Raw genomic sequence first — 13,882 nt, forward strand, 5'->3', positions numbered from 1 at the left:
CAAGAGATGAACTAGGAATGAAGGAGTAGATAGACTTAAAAGTTGTGTGTATGAGGTCAGTTGTGATGTTAGTGTTCAATTCCGTTTCCCAAGCTTTTAGGTTAGGGGTGTGTGAAAAGTGAGTATCCTGGTTGAGGTTCTGATGTATGTGGCTAGTTTTCCAGAAGAGGAGAGTTCTGGGATATTTGAACATCTGCTGAAGGTTTTGTGGAAGAAAAAAGTTGAGTTTATGAGAGTTTATGAGGTCTTGGATTTTATTCCATGTCGTCTCTTCTGTAAGGTCAAGCTTGAATTTCTCTCTAATAAGTTGGAAGGGAATGAGTTTGTTATTCTCGTCGATTATATCCGATATATATTGAATGCCTTGTAGTCTTCATGAGTTAAGTTTAATTCTGGTAGATAAAAATTCAAAAATACCTATATCTATCCAAGTAGGAGAGACCATGGGAAAAGATTTAAGAGAGAATTTCAATAGAGCTTTCCAAGAGAGAATTGCGGATTTGACTATGATTTCCTCCGGTAGTTTCTTAGTTTTGTCACATAAGTAAGAGATGGTGAATAGACTGAGTGTACCTTTGGATTTTGTAGGATCTTCTAGCATAAGCCATGTTGGTCCGTCCTTTTCTGTCCACCAGTCTTGAATAAGTTTAATTAGTGTGGCATGGTGGTAGGCGGTTAGGTTTGGAAGGGAGAGTGCACCTCGTTTTTTTGTTCTCTAAAATCGACCTAGCTACTCTAGGTTTTTGTTTTGCCCAGATGAAGGAAATTAGTTGAGATTGGAGTTTTTGTAACCATCTCTTCGGTATGGATATGGGGATAGATCTAAAGATGTAAGAAGTTTGGTAGAAGGGACATTTTGTAGGCTGTATTTCTACCTAGCCATGAAATTCCACCCAATGTTTTAGTACTTTTATTTCTCCATTCTGGAACTCATTTTCTTATTTATCTTGAATCAATAAAACAATATGGGGTCTTGCAGGACAAGTTGTAGTCCTGACATGTATTATTTTGGCACGTATACTGTATATACTAGCATTTCATTTGTTTTAATTTAGCTGAGGAAAGATAACTAAGTCCAGAAAAAGACCAGCACTCTCTTCATCCATAAAAAAGGCTTTTATTCCAATAAAGATAAAATCAAGAACAGATCACTGAGCAGTACTCCATGAGTCATAGAGGGAAACCAAAGAAAGATAAGGCAACTCGAGTTTGTGACCTTTGTGGTCCTTAATCACTGCCTAAATGTGCACCCGAGATCACACAACTACAGTGGGGAAAATAAGTATTTCATACACTGCTGATTTTGCAAGTTTTCCCACCTACAAATAATGGAGAGGTCTGTAATTTTTATCGTAAGTACACTTCAACTGTGAGAGACGGGGTCTTAACAAAAATCCAGAAAAACATTGTACGATTTTTACATAATTAATTTGCATTTTATTGCATGAAGTAAGTATTTGACACAATAGAAAAACAGAATTTTGGTACAGAAACCCTTGTTTGCAATTATGGAGGTCAGCCATTTCCTGTAGTTCTCGGCCAAGCTTGCACACACTGCAGCAGGGATTTTGACCCACTCCTCCATACAGATGTTCTCCAGATCTTTCAGGGTTCGGGGCTGTCGCTGGGCAATATTGAGGTTCAGCTCCCTCCAAAGATTTTTTATTGGGTCCAGGTCGGGAGACTGACTATGACACTACAGGACCTAGAAATGCTTCTTACGGAGCCTGTTATGATTGGGTCACCGAGGAGGAGAGCAAGACCAAGCTAAGCCACAGAAAACCAGAGAGATTGGTAACTAAGCGGATTGCAGACCACTAATCCTATCCATACAACTAGCAGTAGCCGTGGAGCGTGCCTATGATGATCCTAGATGCCTCGACACAGCCGGAGAGCTAAATAAGCCTAAAGCAAGAAAGGGGAAATCTAAACTGCCCCAGAGCAGACCCCAAAGGAATAGATAGCCCCCAAACATATATTGTCGGTGAGACAAGATGAAAACACAAACGCAGATAGAAAAATAGACTGAGTAAACGATGGGGCCCATACTAACTAGACAGGACAGGAAAGGAAAGACACTGTCTGCAATCACGCAAAAAACCCTGCAAAAAATGTCCAACACGTCTGATAGAAAAATACTGAAGTCGCACGAATTCGCCAACTATATCAGCACTCTGGTATATTCTGAATGCAAAGCTGTTATGAATGAGTCACCATAGGAGGCAAAAACAGAAATGCTAGCTAAGTCCAGAAAACCAGAGAAGTTGGCGGCTATCGGATTGCAGACCCCTGAATCTATCAACAACTAGCAGTAGCCGTGGGGGGTTCCTACGATGCCCTAGACCCCTCGATCACAGCCGGAGAACTGCCTAGCCTAAAGACAGAAAGGGAAATCTAAACTGCCCCAGAGCAGACCCCAAAGCAATAGGCAGCCCCCAACATATAATGACGGTGAAGCAAGAAGAAAAAACACTAACACAGATAGAAAGATAGACTGAGCAAATGATGGGGCCCAAGCTAACTAGATAGGACAGGATAGGAAGGCTGCTGTCTGCAATCCGCGAAAAACCCTATCAAAATAAGAGCCAACAGACTGACAGGGAAAAAGGCCCTGAAGACGCTAGGCTTCAAAAAGACTATGTCAGTACTCAGGTATTTTCTGAAGACAGAGCAAACCGACAAAAAGGAATTCAGCTCACCCCAGCAGGGAATGGCAGAATCCAGAAAAGCAAGGCAAACTAAAACCAAAACACAAATGCAAAAAGGCAAAGCAGAAAACTTAGCTTTTGAGAAGCAGGAATCAGACTGGTCTCCTAGAATTCCACAGAGAAATCACCAGCGAGGCAGAAGGGCGTCGGCTGCCTTATATCCAGTCAGAGATCCCCGTCGCCCAGTCATCCTCTCCCAGCTCAGGTGCTTGGTAATCAGCCTCACTACCTTCCTTCACCAGAAGAGGGCGTTCATCAGACCTCAATGGTGAAGGGGAAAATGAACTCATAACAGTACCTCCCCCTTGAGGAGGGGTCACCGAACCCTCATCCACGCCACCAGGGCGATCAGGGTGAGCCCGATGAAAGGCACGCCCCAATCTTTTGGCATGAATATCAGAGGCAGAGACCCAGGAATTATCCTCCTGACCATAACCCTTCCACTTAACCAAATACTGGAGTCTCCGTCTAGCCAGACGGCAATCTAGTATCTTCTCTACCTCATATTCCATGTTACCTTCAACCAACACAGGGTCCGGAGGTGCCACCCCAGGAACTACTGGTTCAACAAACCTCTTCAACAAGGACTTATGAAACACATTATGGATTTTAAATGTGACAGGAAGAGCCAAACGAAAAGAGACCGGATTAATGATCTCCAAAATCTTGTAAGGCCCAATAAATCTAGGCTTAAACTTAGGAGAAGCTACCTTCATAGCGATATTTTTTTATTATAACCAAACCATATCACCCACCTTAAACTGGGGACCAGTGGTCCTATGTCGGTTGGAAAACCGCTGGGCCTTTTCCTGGGAGAGAGATAACTTATCCACCACTTGGTCCCAGATCTGGTGCATTCTCTCCACCACAGTGTCAATACCTGGGCAGGCAGAAGGCTCCACCTGCCCTGAAGAAAATCGAGGATGAAACCCAAAGTTACAAAAAAAAGGTGACATCAAAGTGGCAGAACTAGCTCTATTATTTAAAGCAAATTCGGCCAAGGGCAAAAATGAAACCCAATCATCCTGATCAGCGGAAATAAAACATCTCAAATACGACTCCAAGGTCTGGTTTGTTCTCTCCGTCTGCCCATTGGTCTGAGGGTGAAACGCAGAGGAGAAGGACAACTGAATTCCCAGCTTGGAACAGAACGTCCTCCAAAATCTAGACACAAACTGAACTCCTCTGTCAGATACAATGTTCTCAGGAATCCCGTGCAAGCGAACCACCTGTTGCAAAAACAGGGGCACCAACTCAGAGGAAGATGGCAACTTAGGGAGTGGTACAAGATGAACCATCTTAGAGAACCTATCACAAATCACCCAAATAACAGTCATTCTCTGAGAGACAGGCATATCAGAGATGAAATCCATTGAAATATGGGTCCATGGCCTCCTGGGGACCGGCAAAGGCATCAACAACCCACTAGAGCGAGAACAAGGTTTAGACCGGGAGCAAGTCCCACAGGACTGCACAAAATTCCTGACATCACGAGACAAGGCGGGCCACCAAAAAGACCGACTCACCAGATCTCTAGTACCAAAAATACCTGGATGACCAGCCAATGCAGAGCAATGAACTTCAGACATCACTCTCTTCTTCCACTGGTCAGGAACAGGCAACTTTCCACTGGGACAACGCTCAGGTTTGTCCTCCTGGAACTCTTCCAGAGCATGTCTCAAATCGGGTGAGATGGCAGAAAGAACTACCCCTTCGCCTAAGATGGTAGCAGGCTTGGTCACCACAGGAGAATCAGCAAAGAAGCTCCTAGAAAGAGCGTCAGCCTTGACATTCTTAGTGCCAGGAAGAAAAGAGACCACAAAATCAAAACGTGTAAAAAACAAGGCCCATCTAGCCTGTCTAGGGTTCAAGCGTTTGGCCGACTCCAGGTAAATCAAATTCTTGTGGTCAGTGAGGACCACGACTTGATGTTTAGCTCCCTCCAACCAATGTCTCCACTCCTCAAATGCCCACTTCATGGCCAACAGTTCCCGATTCCCCACATCATAGTTACGTTCAGATGGGGAGAACTTTCGGGAAAAGAAAGCACAGGGATTCATTTTAGATGTTACAGGATCCTTTTGGGACAAAACAGCTCCTGCACCAATCTCAGAAGCGTCCACCTCTACCTGGAACGGGAGTGAGACATCAGGTTGCCGCAAAGCCGGGGCAGAAGTGAATCTTCGCTTCAGCTCCTGAAAGGAAGAAACAGCCTCCGGAGACCAATTCAACACATCAGCACCCTACTTAGTCAGATCAGTCAATGGCTTGGCAATACTAGAAAATTTTGCTATAAATTTCCGATAAAAATTAGCAAAACCCAAAAACTTCTGAAGGGCCTTCAAAGAAGTGAGCTGAACCCAATCATAAATGGCCTGTACTTTGGCCAGATCCATTACAATAGTTGACAGAGACAAAATAAATCCCAAAAATGAAATCCTCTGTACCCCAAAAAGGCATTTCGATCCTTTGACATACAGGGAATTCTCCCTCAAGATCCGGAACACCGTCCGAACATGTTCCACATGAGAATCCCAATCCTTGGAGAAGATCAAAATATCATCCAGATAGATAATCAAAAATTTATCCACAAAGTCTCGGAAAATGTCGTTCATGAAGCACTGGAAGACAGAAGGGGCATTAGTGAGCCCAAAAGGCATCACCAGGTACTCAAAATGTCCCTCTGGAGTATTAAACGCCGTCTTCCATTCATCCCCATGCTTAATGCGGATAAGATTATACGCCCCCCTGAGGTCAAGCTTGGTAAACCAGCAAGCACCTTTAACTCTGGAGAATAGATCCGAAATCAGGGGTAACGGATACTGATATTTAATAGTAATTTTGTTGAGGGCACGATAATCAATACAAGGCCTTAATGAACCATCCTTTTTGGCCACGAAAAAAAACCCAGCACCTAATGGTGAAGAGGATGGTCTAATATGACCCTTCTCCAACGCCTCCTTAATATAGGATCGCATAGCCTCGTGCTCGGGTACAGATAAATTGAAGAGCCGACCCTTGGGAAATTTACACTCCGGGCTCAGTTCAATTGCACAGTCATAACTCCTATGAGGAGGCAAAGACACAGACTCATTCTCATTAAATACATCATAAAAGTCCGCCAAATAGTCAGGAACATCATGCGACTGAGGAGAGGTGGAAAAAACCAAAGCCTCACTAAGGGCACACCGACAACCCCAACTCACCACAGACACAGATTTCCAGTCCAAAACTGGATTATGAATTTGCAACCAGGGAAACCCCAGAACAATGGTATCATGCAAATTATGCAACACCAAAAATCTGCAATTTTCTTGATGGTTTGGGGCGACCCGCATTACCACCTGGGTCCAAAACTGAAGTTTATTTTTCGCCAAAGGAATAGCATCAATCCCCCTCAAAGGGATAGGCGTCCGCAGAGGTGTCATAGGAAATCCACAACGTTTAGCAAAATCCAAGTCCATTAGGTTCAGGGCTGCTCCCGAATCCACAAAAGCCTTGGCGGAAAATGTGGACAGGGAGCAGATCAGAGTAATTGCCAGAAGAAACTTAGGTTGAACACCACCCACAGAAAACGTGTGTGCAAAACGTTTCTCTCGTTTAGGACAGACAGAAATAATATGCGAGGCATCTCCACAAAAAAAAACACAGCTTATTACACTTTCTTAGCTCCTGACATTGCTCCCTGGACAAAACTCTATCACATTGCATAGGTTCAGACACTTGTTCAACAGGTGGCCACACCTCTCGTGCAGTCCTGCGTTCACGTAAACGCCGATCGACCTGAATGGCTAATGACATAGAATCGTCCAGACCAGAGGGAACAGGAAATCCCACCATAGTATCTTTTACGGCTTCTGACAAACCCTTCCGAAAGAGAGCTGCCAAGGCAGTAAGGACCGCCCACTTTCGGAATTTTTGACAGTACAATTCTGCAGAATCTCGACCCTGGCTCAATGCCAACAGGGTCTTTTCAGCCTGATCAATAGCATTAGGTTCGTCATACAACAACCCCAAGGCTTGAAAAAATGTGTTCACATTAGTCAGACTAGGATCATCAGGTTTCAAAGAAAACGCTCAATCCTGGGGATCGCCACGCAGCAAAGAGATGACAATTTTAACCTGCTGCGCGGAGCTCCCTGACGAGTTAGGCTTCAAGGCAAAAAATAATTTACAATTATTTTTGAAATTCAAAAATTTAGACCGATCCCCAAAAAACACATCAGGAGTAGGGATCTTTGGTTCAGCAGCATGTGAATGAGCAAGGTAGGCGGAAATTCCCCGCACTTCTGCAGCGAGCTGCTCCACATGATCAGACAATTGCTTTATCTCCATTGAGAGAGAAAAAAATTCCCCCCTACGGCCTCAGAGATAGAGGAAATAATATTCACAATTTTTTTTTTTTTTTTTTTAATTCTTTCCTGCTATTGAGTACCCTAGGATCTGCGTAAGGCTGGTGATTCTGTTATGAATGAGTCACCGTAGGAGGTAAAAACAGAAATGCTAGCTAAGTCCAGAAAACCAGAGAAGTTGGCGGCTATCGGATTGCAGACCCCTGAACCTATCAACAACAACTAGCAGTAGCCGTGGGGGGTTCCTACGATGCCCTAGACCCCTCGATCACAGCCGGAGAACTGCCTAGCCTAAAGACAGAAAGGGAAATCTAAACTGCCCCAGAGCAGACCCCAAAGCAATAGGCAGCCCCCAACATATAATGACGGTGAAGCAAGAAGAAAAAACACTAACACAGATAGAAAGATAGACTGAGCAAATGATGGGGCCCAAGCTAACTAGATAGGACAGGATAGGAAGGCTGCTGTCTGCAATCCGCGAAAAACCCTATCAAAATAAGAGCCAACAGACTGACAGGGAAAAAGGCCCTGAAGATGCTAGGCTTCAAAAAGACTATGTCAGTACTCAGGTATTTTCTGAAGACAGAGCAAACCGACAAAAAGGAATTCAGCTCACCCCAGCAGGGAATGGCAGAATCCAGAAAAGCAAGGCAAACTAAAACCAAAACACAAATGCAAAAAGGCAAAGCAGAAAACTTAGCTTTTGAGGAGCAGGAATCAGACTGGTCTCCTAGAATTCCACAGAGAAATCACCAGCGAGGCAGAAGGGCGTCGGCTGCCTTATATCCAGTCAGAGATCCCCGTCGCCCAGTCATCCTCTCCCAGCTCAGGTGCTTGGTAATCAGCCTCACTACCTTCCTTCACCAGAAGAGGGAGTTCATCAGACCTCAATGGTGAAGGGGAAAATGAACTCATAACACAGAGCAAAAAAGAGGCCAATCTAATAAGGGACAAAAACAAACTGGCACAAGCAGTAACATATGGATGGAGATTAAGCACAGCCCCAGCCGGAGCTGGCTGACCACACAAAACTGAAATAGACAAAACCAGATCAAATGTGAACAATAGCAAAAGAACACTTAGCTGAACATGCAGGGACTGAGCTGGAAACTAAGACCTCAGGAGAAAAAACACAAAAATTGAGCTTGGTTTGAGTTGATACACATGCAGCATATATGCATGTTGACATTGGCCATAAAACATAAAACCTGTAAACGACAAAGTGAGCAAAAACCCTGCAGGGTTTTTGCTCACTTTGTCTTTCGCAGGTTTTAAGACCTCAGGAGGTAGGAAAAAAAATCACCAGCAGGGATAGAAGAAGTCGGCTGTCTAAAATCCAGTCAGAAACTCCAGATCTCCAATCATCCTCCTCATTATCAGGTGGCAAGCCTCTGTTAATCAGATCAGCTCCATTACCTCCAGTCACCACCAGAGGGAGCCCAGAAAGAGAACTCGCGACCCCTCTGTCAATACAACCAGCTCCATTACCTTCACTAGTAACCAGAGTTAGGCCAGAAAGCGAATTCACAACAGGAGCCAATCCTTGGTTGCTCTGGCTGTGTGTTTCAGGTTATTGTCATGCTGGAAGACCCAGCCATGATCCATCTTCAATGCTTTTACTGAGGGAAGGAGGTTGTTGGCCAGAATCTTGAGATACATGACCCCATCCATCCTCCCTTCAATATGATGCAGTTGTCCTGTCCCCAATGCAGAAAAGCACTCTTCAAGTATAATGTTTCCTCCATCATGCTTCACAGTTGGGATAGTGTTCATGGGGTTGTACTCATCCTTCTTCCTCCAAACACGGCGAGTTGAGTTGATAATAAACAGTTCTATTTTGGTCTCATCTGACCACATGACCTTCTCCCATGCCTTGTTTGGATCATCCAGACGGTCAATGGCAAACTTCAAAATGGCCTTGGACATGTGCTGCCGTGACCTTGTGTGCCTTGCAGCATTTTAATCCATAACGACATAGTGTATTACTAACAGTAATGTTTTAGACTATGGTCCCAGCCCTCTTCAGGTCATTGACCAGGTCCTCGTGTGTAGTTCTGGGCTGTTTCCTGACCTTTCTCAGAATCATCCTTACCCTACGAGGCGAGATCTTTCATGGAGCCCCAGACCAAGGAAGATAGACAGTCATCTTGTGTTTCATCCATTTTCTAATAATTGTTCCAAAATGTTACCTTCTCACCAAGCTGCTTGACTATTGTCCCGTAGCCCATCTCAGCCTTGTGCAAGTCTACAATTTTGTCCCTGATGCCCTTAGACAGCTCTTTGGTCTTGGCCATGGTGGAGAGGTTGGAGTCTGATTGATCAAGTGCATGGACAGGTGTCTTGTCTACAGGTAATGAGCTCAAACAGGAGTAATTAATACAGGTAATGAGTGCAGATTAGGAGGGGTTCTTAAAGAAAAGCTAACAGGTCTGTGACAGCCAGAATTCTTGCTGGTTAGTAGGTGATCAAATACTGATTTCATGCAATAAAATGCAATTTATTTTTTTAAAAATCATAGAATGTGATTTTCTGGTTTTTATTTTTAGATTCTGTCTCTCACAGTTGAAGTGTACCAACAATAAACATTATAGACCTCTACATTCTTTGTAGGGGGGAAACTTGCAAAATCAGCAGTGTATCCAATACTTATTTTCCGCACTGTATATGCAATCTCAGCCTGGTTGATAATTAGCCTGCACGTGTGTATGGATAAAAATACAATGAAAAAGACACACAAGTGAATACACAAGTATAACACAAAACAATGTATTTACAAAAAACCTCCTAAAATGTCTTACTGCTATGTTTATTATGCTAATACTGTATATTTGAGGATCTTAGTGCACAATTTGATAACCATCAAATGCTGTGGGTCTTATATCTTATAACACAACCAAGAGTGAGGTCTCTTTCCTTTGTTTGCCAAGCTTCCAGCCACTTTTTTCCCTGCAGAAACACTATGGCTGCATATCCGTTCTCTGGGACAATGGACAAGCAGTTTGTATGACTACTTCTGTTCCCCAGAGTCTGCTAAGAAACATAATACTAAAAGACTGACCCAAAATATAAAGAAGAAAAACCATCAAAGCCAGGTAGGCTCAAGTACTCTATTAAGATAATGTTACTTTATATCACACTGGATATACAGTGCCTTAAAAAAGTATTCATACCCAGTGAACTTACCCATAAGTTTTTCACGTTACAGCCCCAAACTTAAATGTTTTATATTTGGATTTTATGTGATATACCAACACAAAGTAACAGGTATTTGTCAAGTGTAAACGAAATTATACATTTTTTTTAATTAAAAAAAAATAAATTTGAAAATTGCAATGTGCATGTGTATTCAGCCCCCGCAGTCAATACTCTGATGGACCACCTTTTGATGCAATTACTTCTGCAAGTCTTTTGGCTTTGATCTAAACCTTCCATTATAGCTCTGGCAATATATTTAGTGTCATCCTGTTGGAAGGTGACCCTATACCCCAGGCTCAAGTCTTTTGCAGCCTCTAACGGGTTTTCCTCCAGGATTGCCCTATATTTAGCTCCATCCATCTTCCCATCAACTTGGACCAGATTCCCTTACCCTGATGATGAAGAACAGCATCTCAGCAGCATGTTGCTGTCACCACCATGTTTTCAGGGTGATATGCAGTACTATTTTTCCAATGCACACAATGTTTTGCATTTATCCCAAAAAGTTCTACATTTCTCTCCAGTTGTCGTCGTCTGGTCACCTGGTGACCCGAGCTTCTTCTTCCATATGCTAGCTGGGTCCCCTACATCGCTACTTGCAAACTTCAAAAAGGACCTTGTATGGTTTGCTTTCAAAAATGGCTTTTTCCTTGCCACTCTTCCATAAAGGCCAGATTTGTGGAGTATACGACAAGGGGCTCACTCACACAAACGTATAACTCACACGAATGCTATCCTATGTTTTATCAGATAGCACTTAGACCAATGTTAATCTATGGGGCAGTGCTGATCATCATTTTTTCTGATGCCAATTCGGCATGGGAAAAAAAATTGCAGCATGCTGCGATTTGCAGCGCAGATCAAATGCACTTATCCATTCAAGTCTGAGGGTGTGTGGAAATTATTGAACTGAACTTGGATGACATCTGAGTGCAGTCTGATTTTTGTGGACTCACACAATGGAGAAGATGGAGAAATTGTGTTCTCCATCTTCTTCTCACCTGTGCTATGATTCTATCATCCCAGAGAATCAGATCACATAAAGCTTACAGTTGGCTCAAAGTCTGCTCAAAGTCTGATCAGAGTATGATCCAAGTGTCATTTACATAATCGATCTGATTCTCATGCATGAGAGAATCTATATGCTTGTGTGACCCCGGCCTAAGGGCTTCCTCACAACAGTGTATGCTGTACATTGGATGAGTATTATCTGATTTTTTTATTGGAAAGCACTTGAAGAAAAAAATCGTACCACTTTTCTGGATGAATTGTATAAAAGGATAAATCATATCAAGATGGGATCCACTGATATGGATTTTATCTTTTTCAAGTGATATTTTGTGACCAAAGTACCACTAATAAGGGACCACTCTCCATCTATACGTAACCTGCGTATGCCTGTTTTCAATGGCACTTTATAAAATTATCATTTTTCATACAGAACATATGATCAGCAAAGTCACAGAGAAGAGATTTTGTGACCAAAGTACCACTATTATCTATATAACGATCTATTACACTGTGTTGCAAAGGTTTTGTCCCTCGGACAATTTTGAGTGTTCCTGATAGATTTTTTTCATGCTGATTTCAGAAATGACTTCAGATTTTTCCTATCACGAATGTTTTTGAGAAATGATACGGAACATTATAATATTCTGTTATAGTTCTAAAAACTCATATATGAACTTTTTCTGAAACAGTATATTCTGAATTTTCCACTGAAATAACATAAGTCGCTGATCTACACATATGCAAGCACCTATTATGCGAATTCCGTGCAGGCGCAGTGAATCATTCGGCTGGCTGTGTACGGAGCATACCACATCTCCTGGGCAGGAGATGAATCAAAAGACAATACTGACATACTTAGAGCATGGCTGAATGGATCACGATCTTCAATGCTGTTTGCTGTCCCAATGATATGGAGAGAGCAGAGAGATCATGTAACAGATTTCTACTTCTGCCTTACAAATGTAACAGGATATTCAGCAAAGAACAAGAAATCAATAGAATATCCTAATCTTCCTTCAGCCATAAGACCAGTGCCACACGATGAAAGTCTTTGTGTTCCACAGCCGCCCAAAGTATGGACAATGGAGGATGACGAAGGTGAACTAACAATGTCAGTGGAAAATGAAACTGCTGCAGACCCAGACTTTGAACCTTCTACATCTAATCCACATCTGTTCAGTCAAGCTGATCTGAGTGACTTGGTCAGTGATTTGAAATTGTCAAAGAGGCAGGCAGAATTATTGGGATCAAGGCTACAAGAACGGAATCTCTTATTACCAGGAACAAGAGTTTCTGTTTTTTGCAGTCATCAAGAAGACCTTAATCAATTTTTCAACAATGTCGACAGTTTAACCTTTTGCAACGATGTCTTGGGGTTGTTTGGTGCTCTTGGATGAGAACATGACCCGAAGGAATGGTGACTGTTCATTGACTCGTCAGTTTTAAGCCTGAAGGCTGTTTTACTACACAACGGAAATATCTATCCTTCTATACCTATTGGACATGCCGTAGACATGAAAGAAACATATGAGAATATGGAGTTACTGTTGACCCACATTAATTAAAGAAATTATAACTGGAACATATGTGGTGATCTAAAAGTTGTTGCACTTCTTCTTGGACTGCAGCTTGGATATGCCAAGTATTGTTGTTTTATTTGTGAGTGGGACTTTCACGCACGAGAAATGCACTATTTCAGAAAGGACTGGCCACTTAGCGAAAACCTGGTTGCTGGACAGAAAAATGTGAAACATAATCCTCTCGTTCATCCAACAAAGATATTTCTTCCTCCTTTGCACATTAAACTTGGCCTTATGAAGAATTTTGTCAAAGCAATGAACAAAGAATCGGAAGTCTTTTCTTACTTGCGACAGAAATTTCCAAGAATAAGTGATGCAAAGATTAAAGAAGGCATTTTTATTGGCCCACAGATCAGAGATATAATGAATGACAGTAGCTTTGATGGTCTTTTGCAAGGTGCTGAACAAGTGGAATGGTGAGCCTTTAAAGATGTGACCTTCAACTTCCTTGGCAACAGCATGGCACCGAACTTTGAACAACTCGTGGACAACATGCTCACAGCATATCATTTGATGAAATGCAATATGTCACTAAAACTGCATTTTCTACATTCTCACTTCGACTTTTTTCCAGCCAATCTAGGTGCCGTTAGCGATGAACACTGTGAAAGATTTCACCAAGACATTGCACTGATGGAGAAAAGGTACCAGGGAAAGTGGAGTACGTCAACACTGGCTGACTACTGCTGGAATCTTATTCCAGAAGCATCTGACACCGATTATAATCAAAAGTCATCTGCATAACACTTTTGAACAATTGCTTTTGCTACTGACATCTATGCACATGTACAGTACAGACCAAAAGTTTGGGCACACCTTCTCATTCAAAGAGTTTTCTTTATTTTCATGACTATGAAAATTGTAGATTCACTCTGAAGGCATCAAAACTATGAATTAACATATGTGGAATTATATAATTAACAAAAAAATGTGAAACAACTGAAAATACTGTATGTCTTATATTCTAGGTTCTTCAAAGTAGGCACCTTTTGCTTTGATTACTGCTTTGCACACTCTTGATGAGCTTCAAGAGGTA

General features: G+C 42.4%; 1 protein-coding gene across 1 annotated transcript in view; it reads left to right on the top strand.

Annotated features, from left to right (window-relative positions):
- NOX5 (NADPH oxidase 5) overlaps nt 1-13,882 on the top strand; it is a 62,535-nt gene that overhangs the window by 22,464 nt on the left and 26,189 nt on the right. Inside the window, exon 9 of the mRNA XM_073568958.1 lies at nt 10,013-10,152. Coding sequence (XP_073425059.1) covers nt 10,013-10,152 — 140 coding nt within the window. The remainder of the gene's footprint in view (nt 1-10,012; nt 10,153-13,882) is intronic.

This window comes from Dendrobates tinctorius, unplaced genomic scaffold (assembly GCF_039654945.1).
Source record: "Dendrobates tinctorius isolate UK_male_01 unplaced genomic scaffold, ASM3965494v1 ptg000022l, whole genome shotgun sequence".
Classification (NCBI taxonomy): domain Eukaryota; kingdom Metazoa; phylum Chordata; class Amphibia; order Anura; family Dendrobatidae; genus Dendrobates; species Dendrobates tinctorius.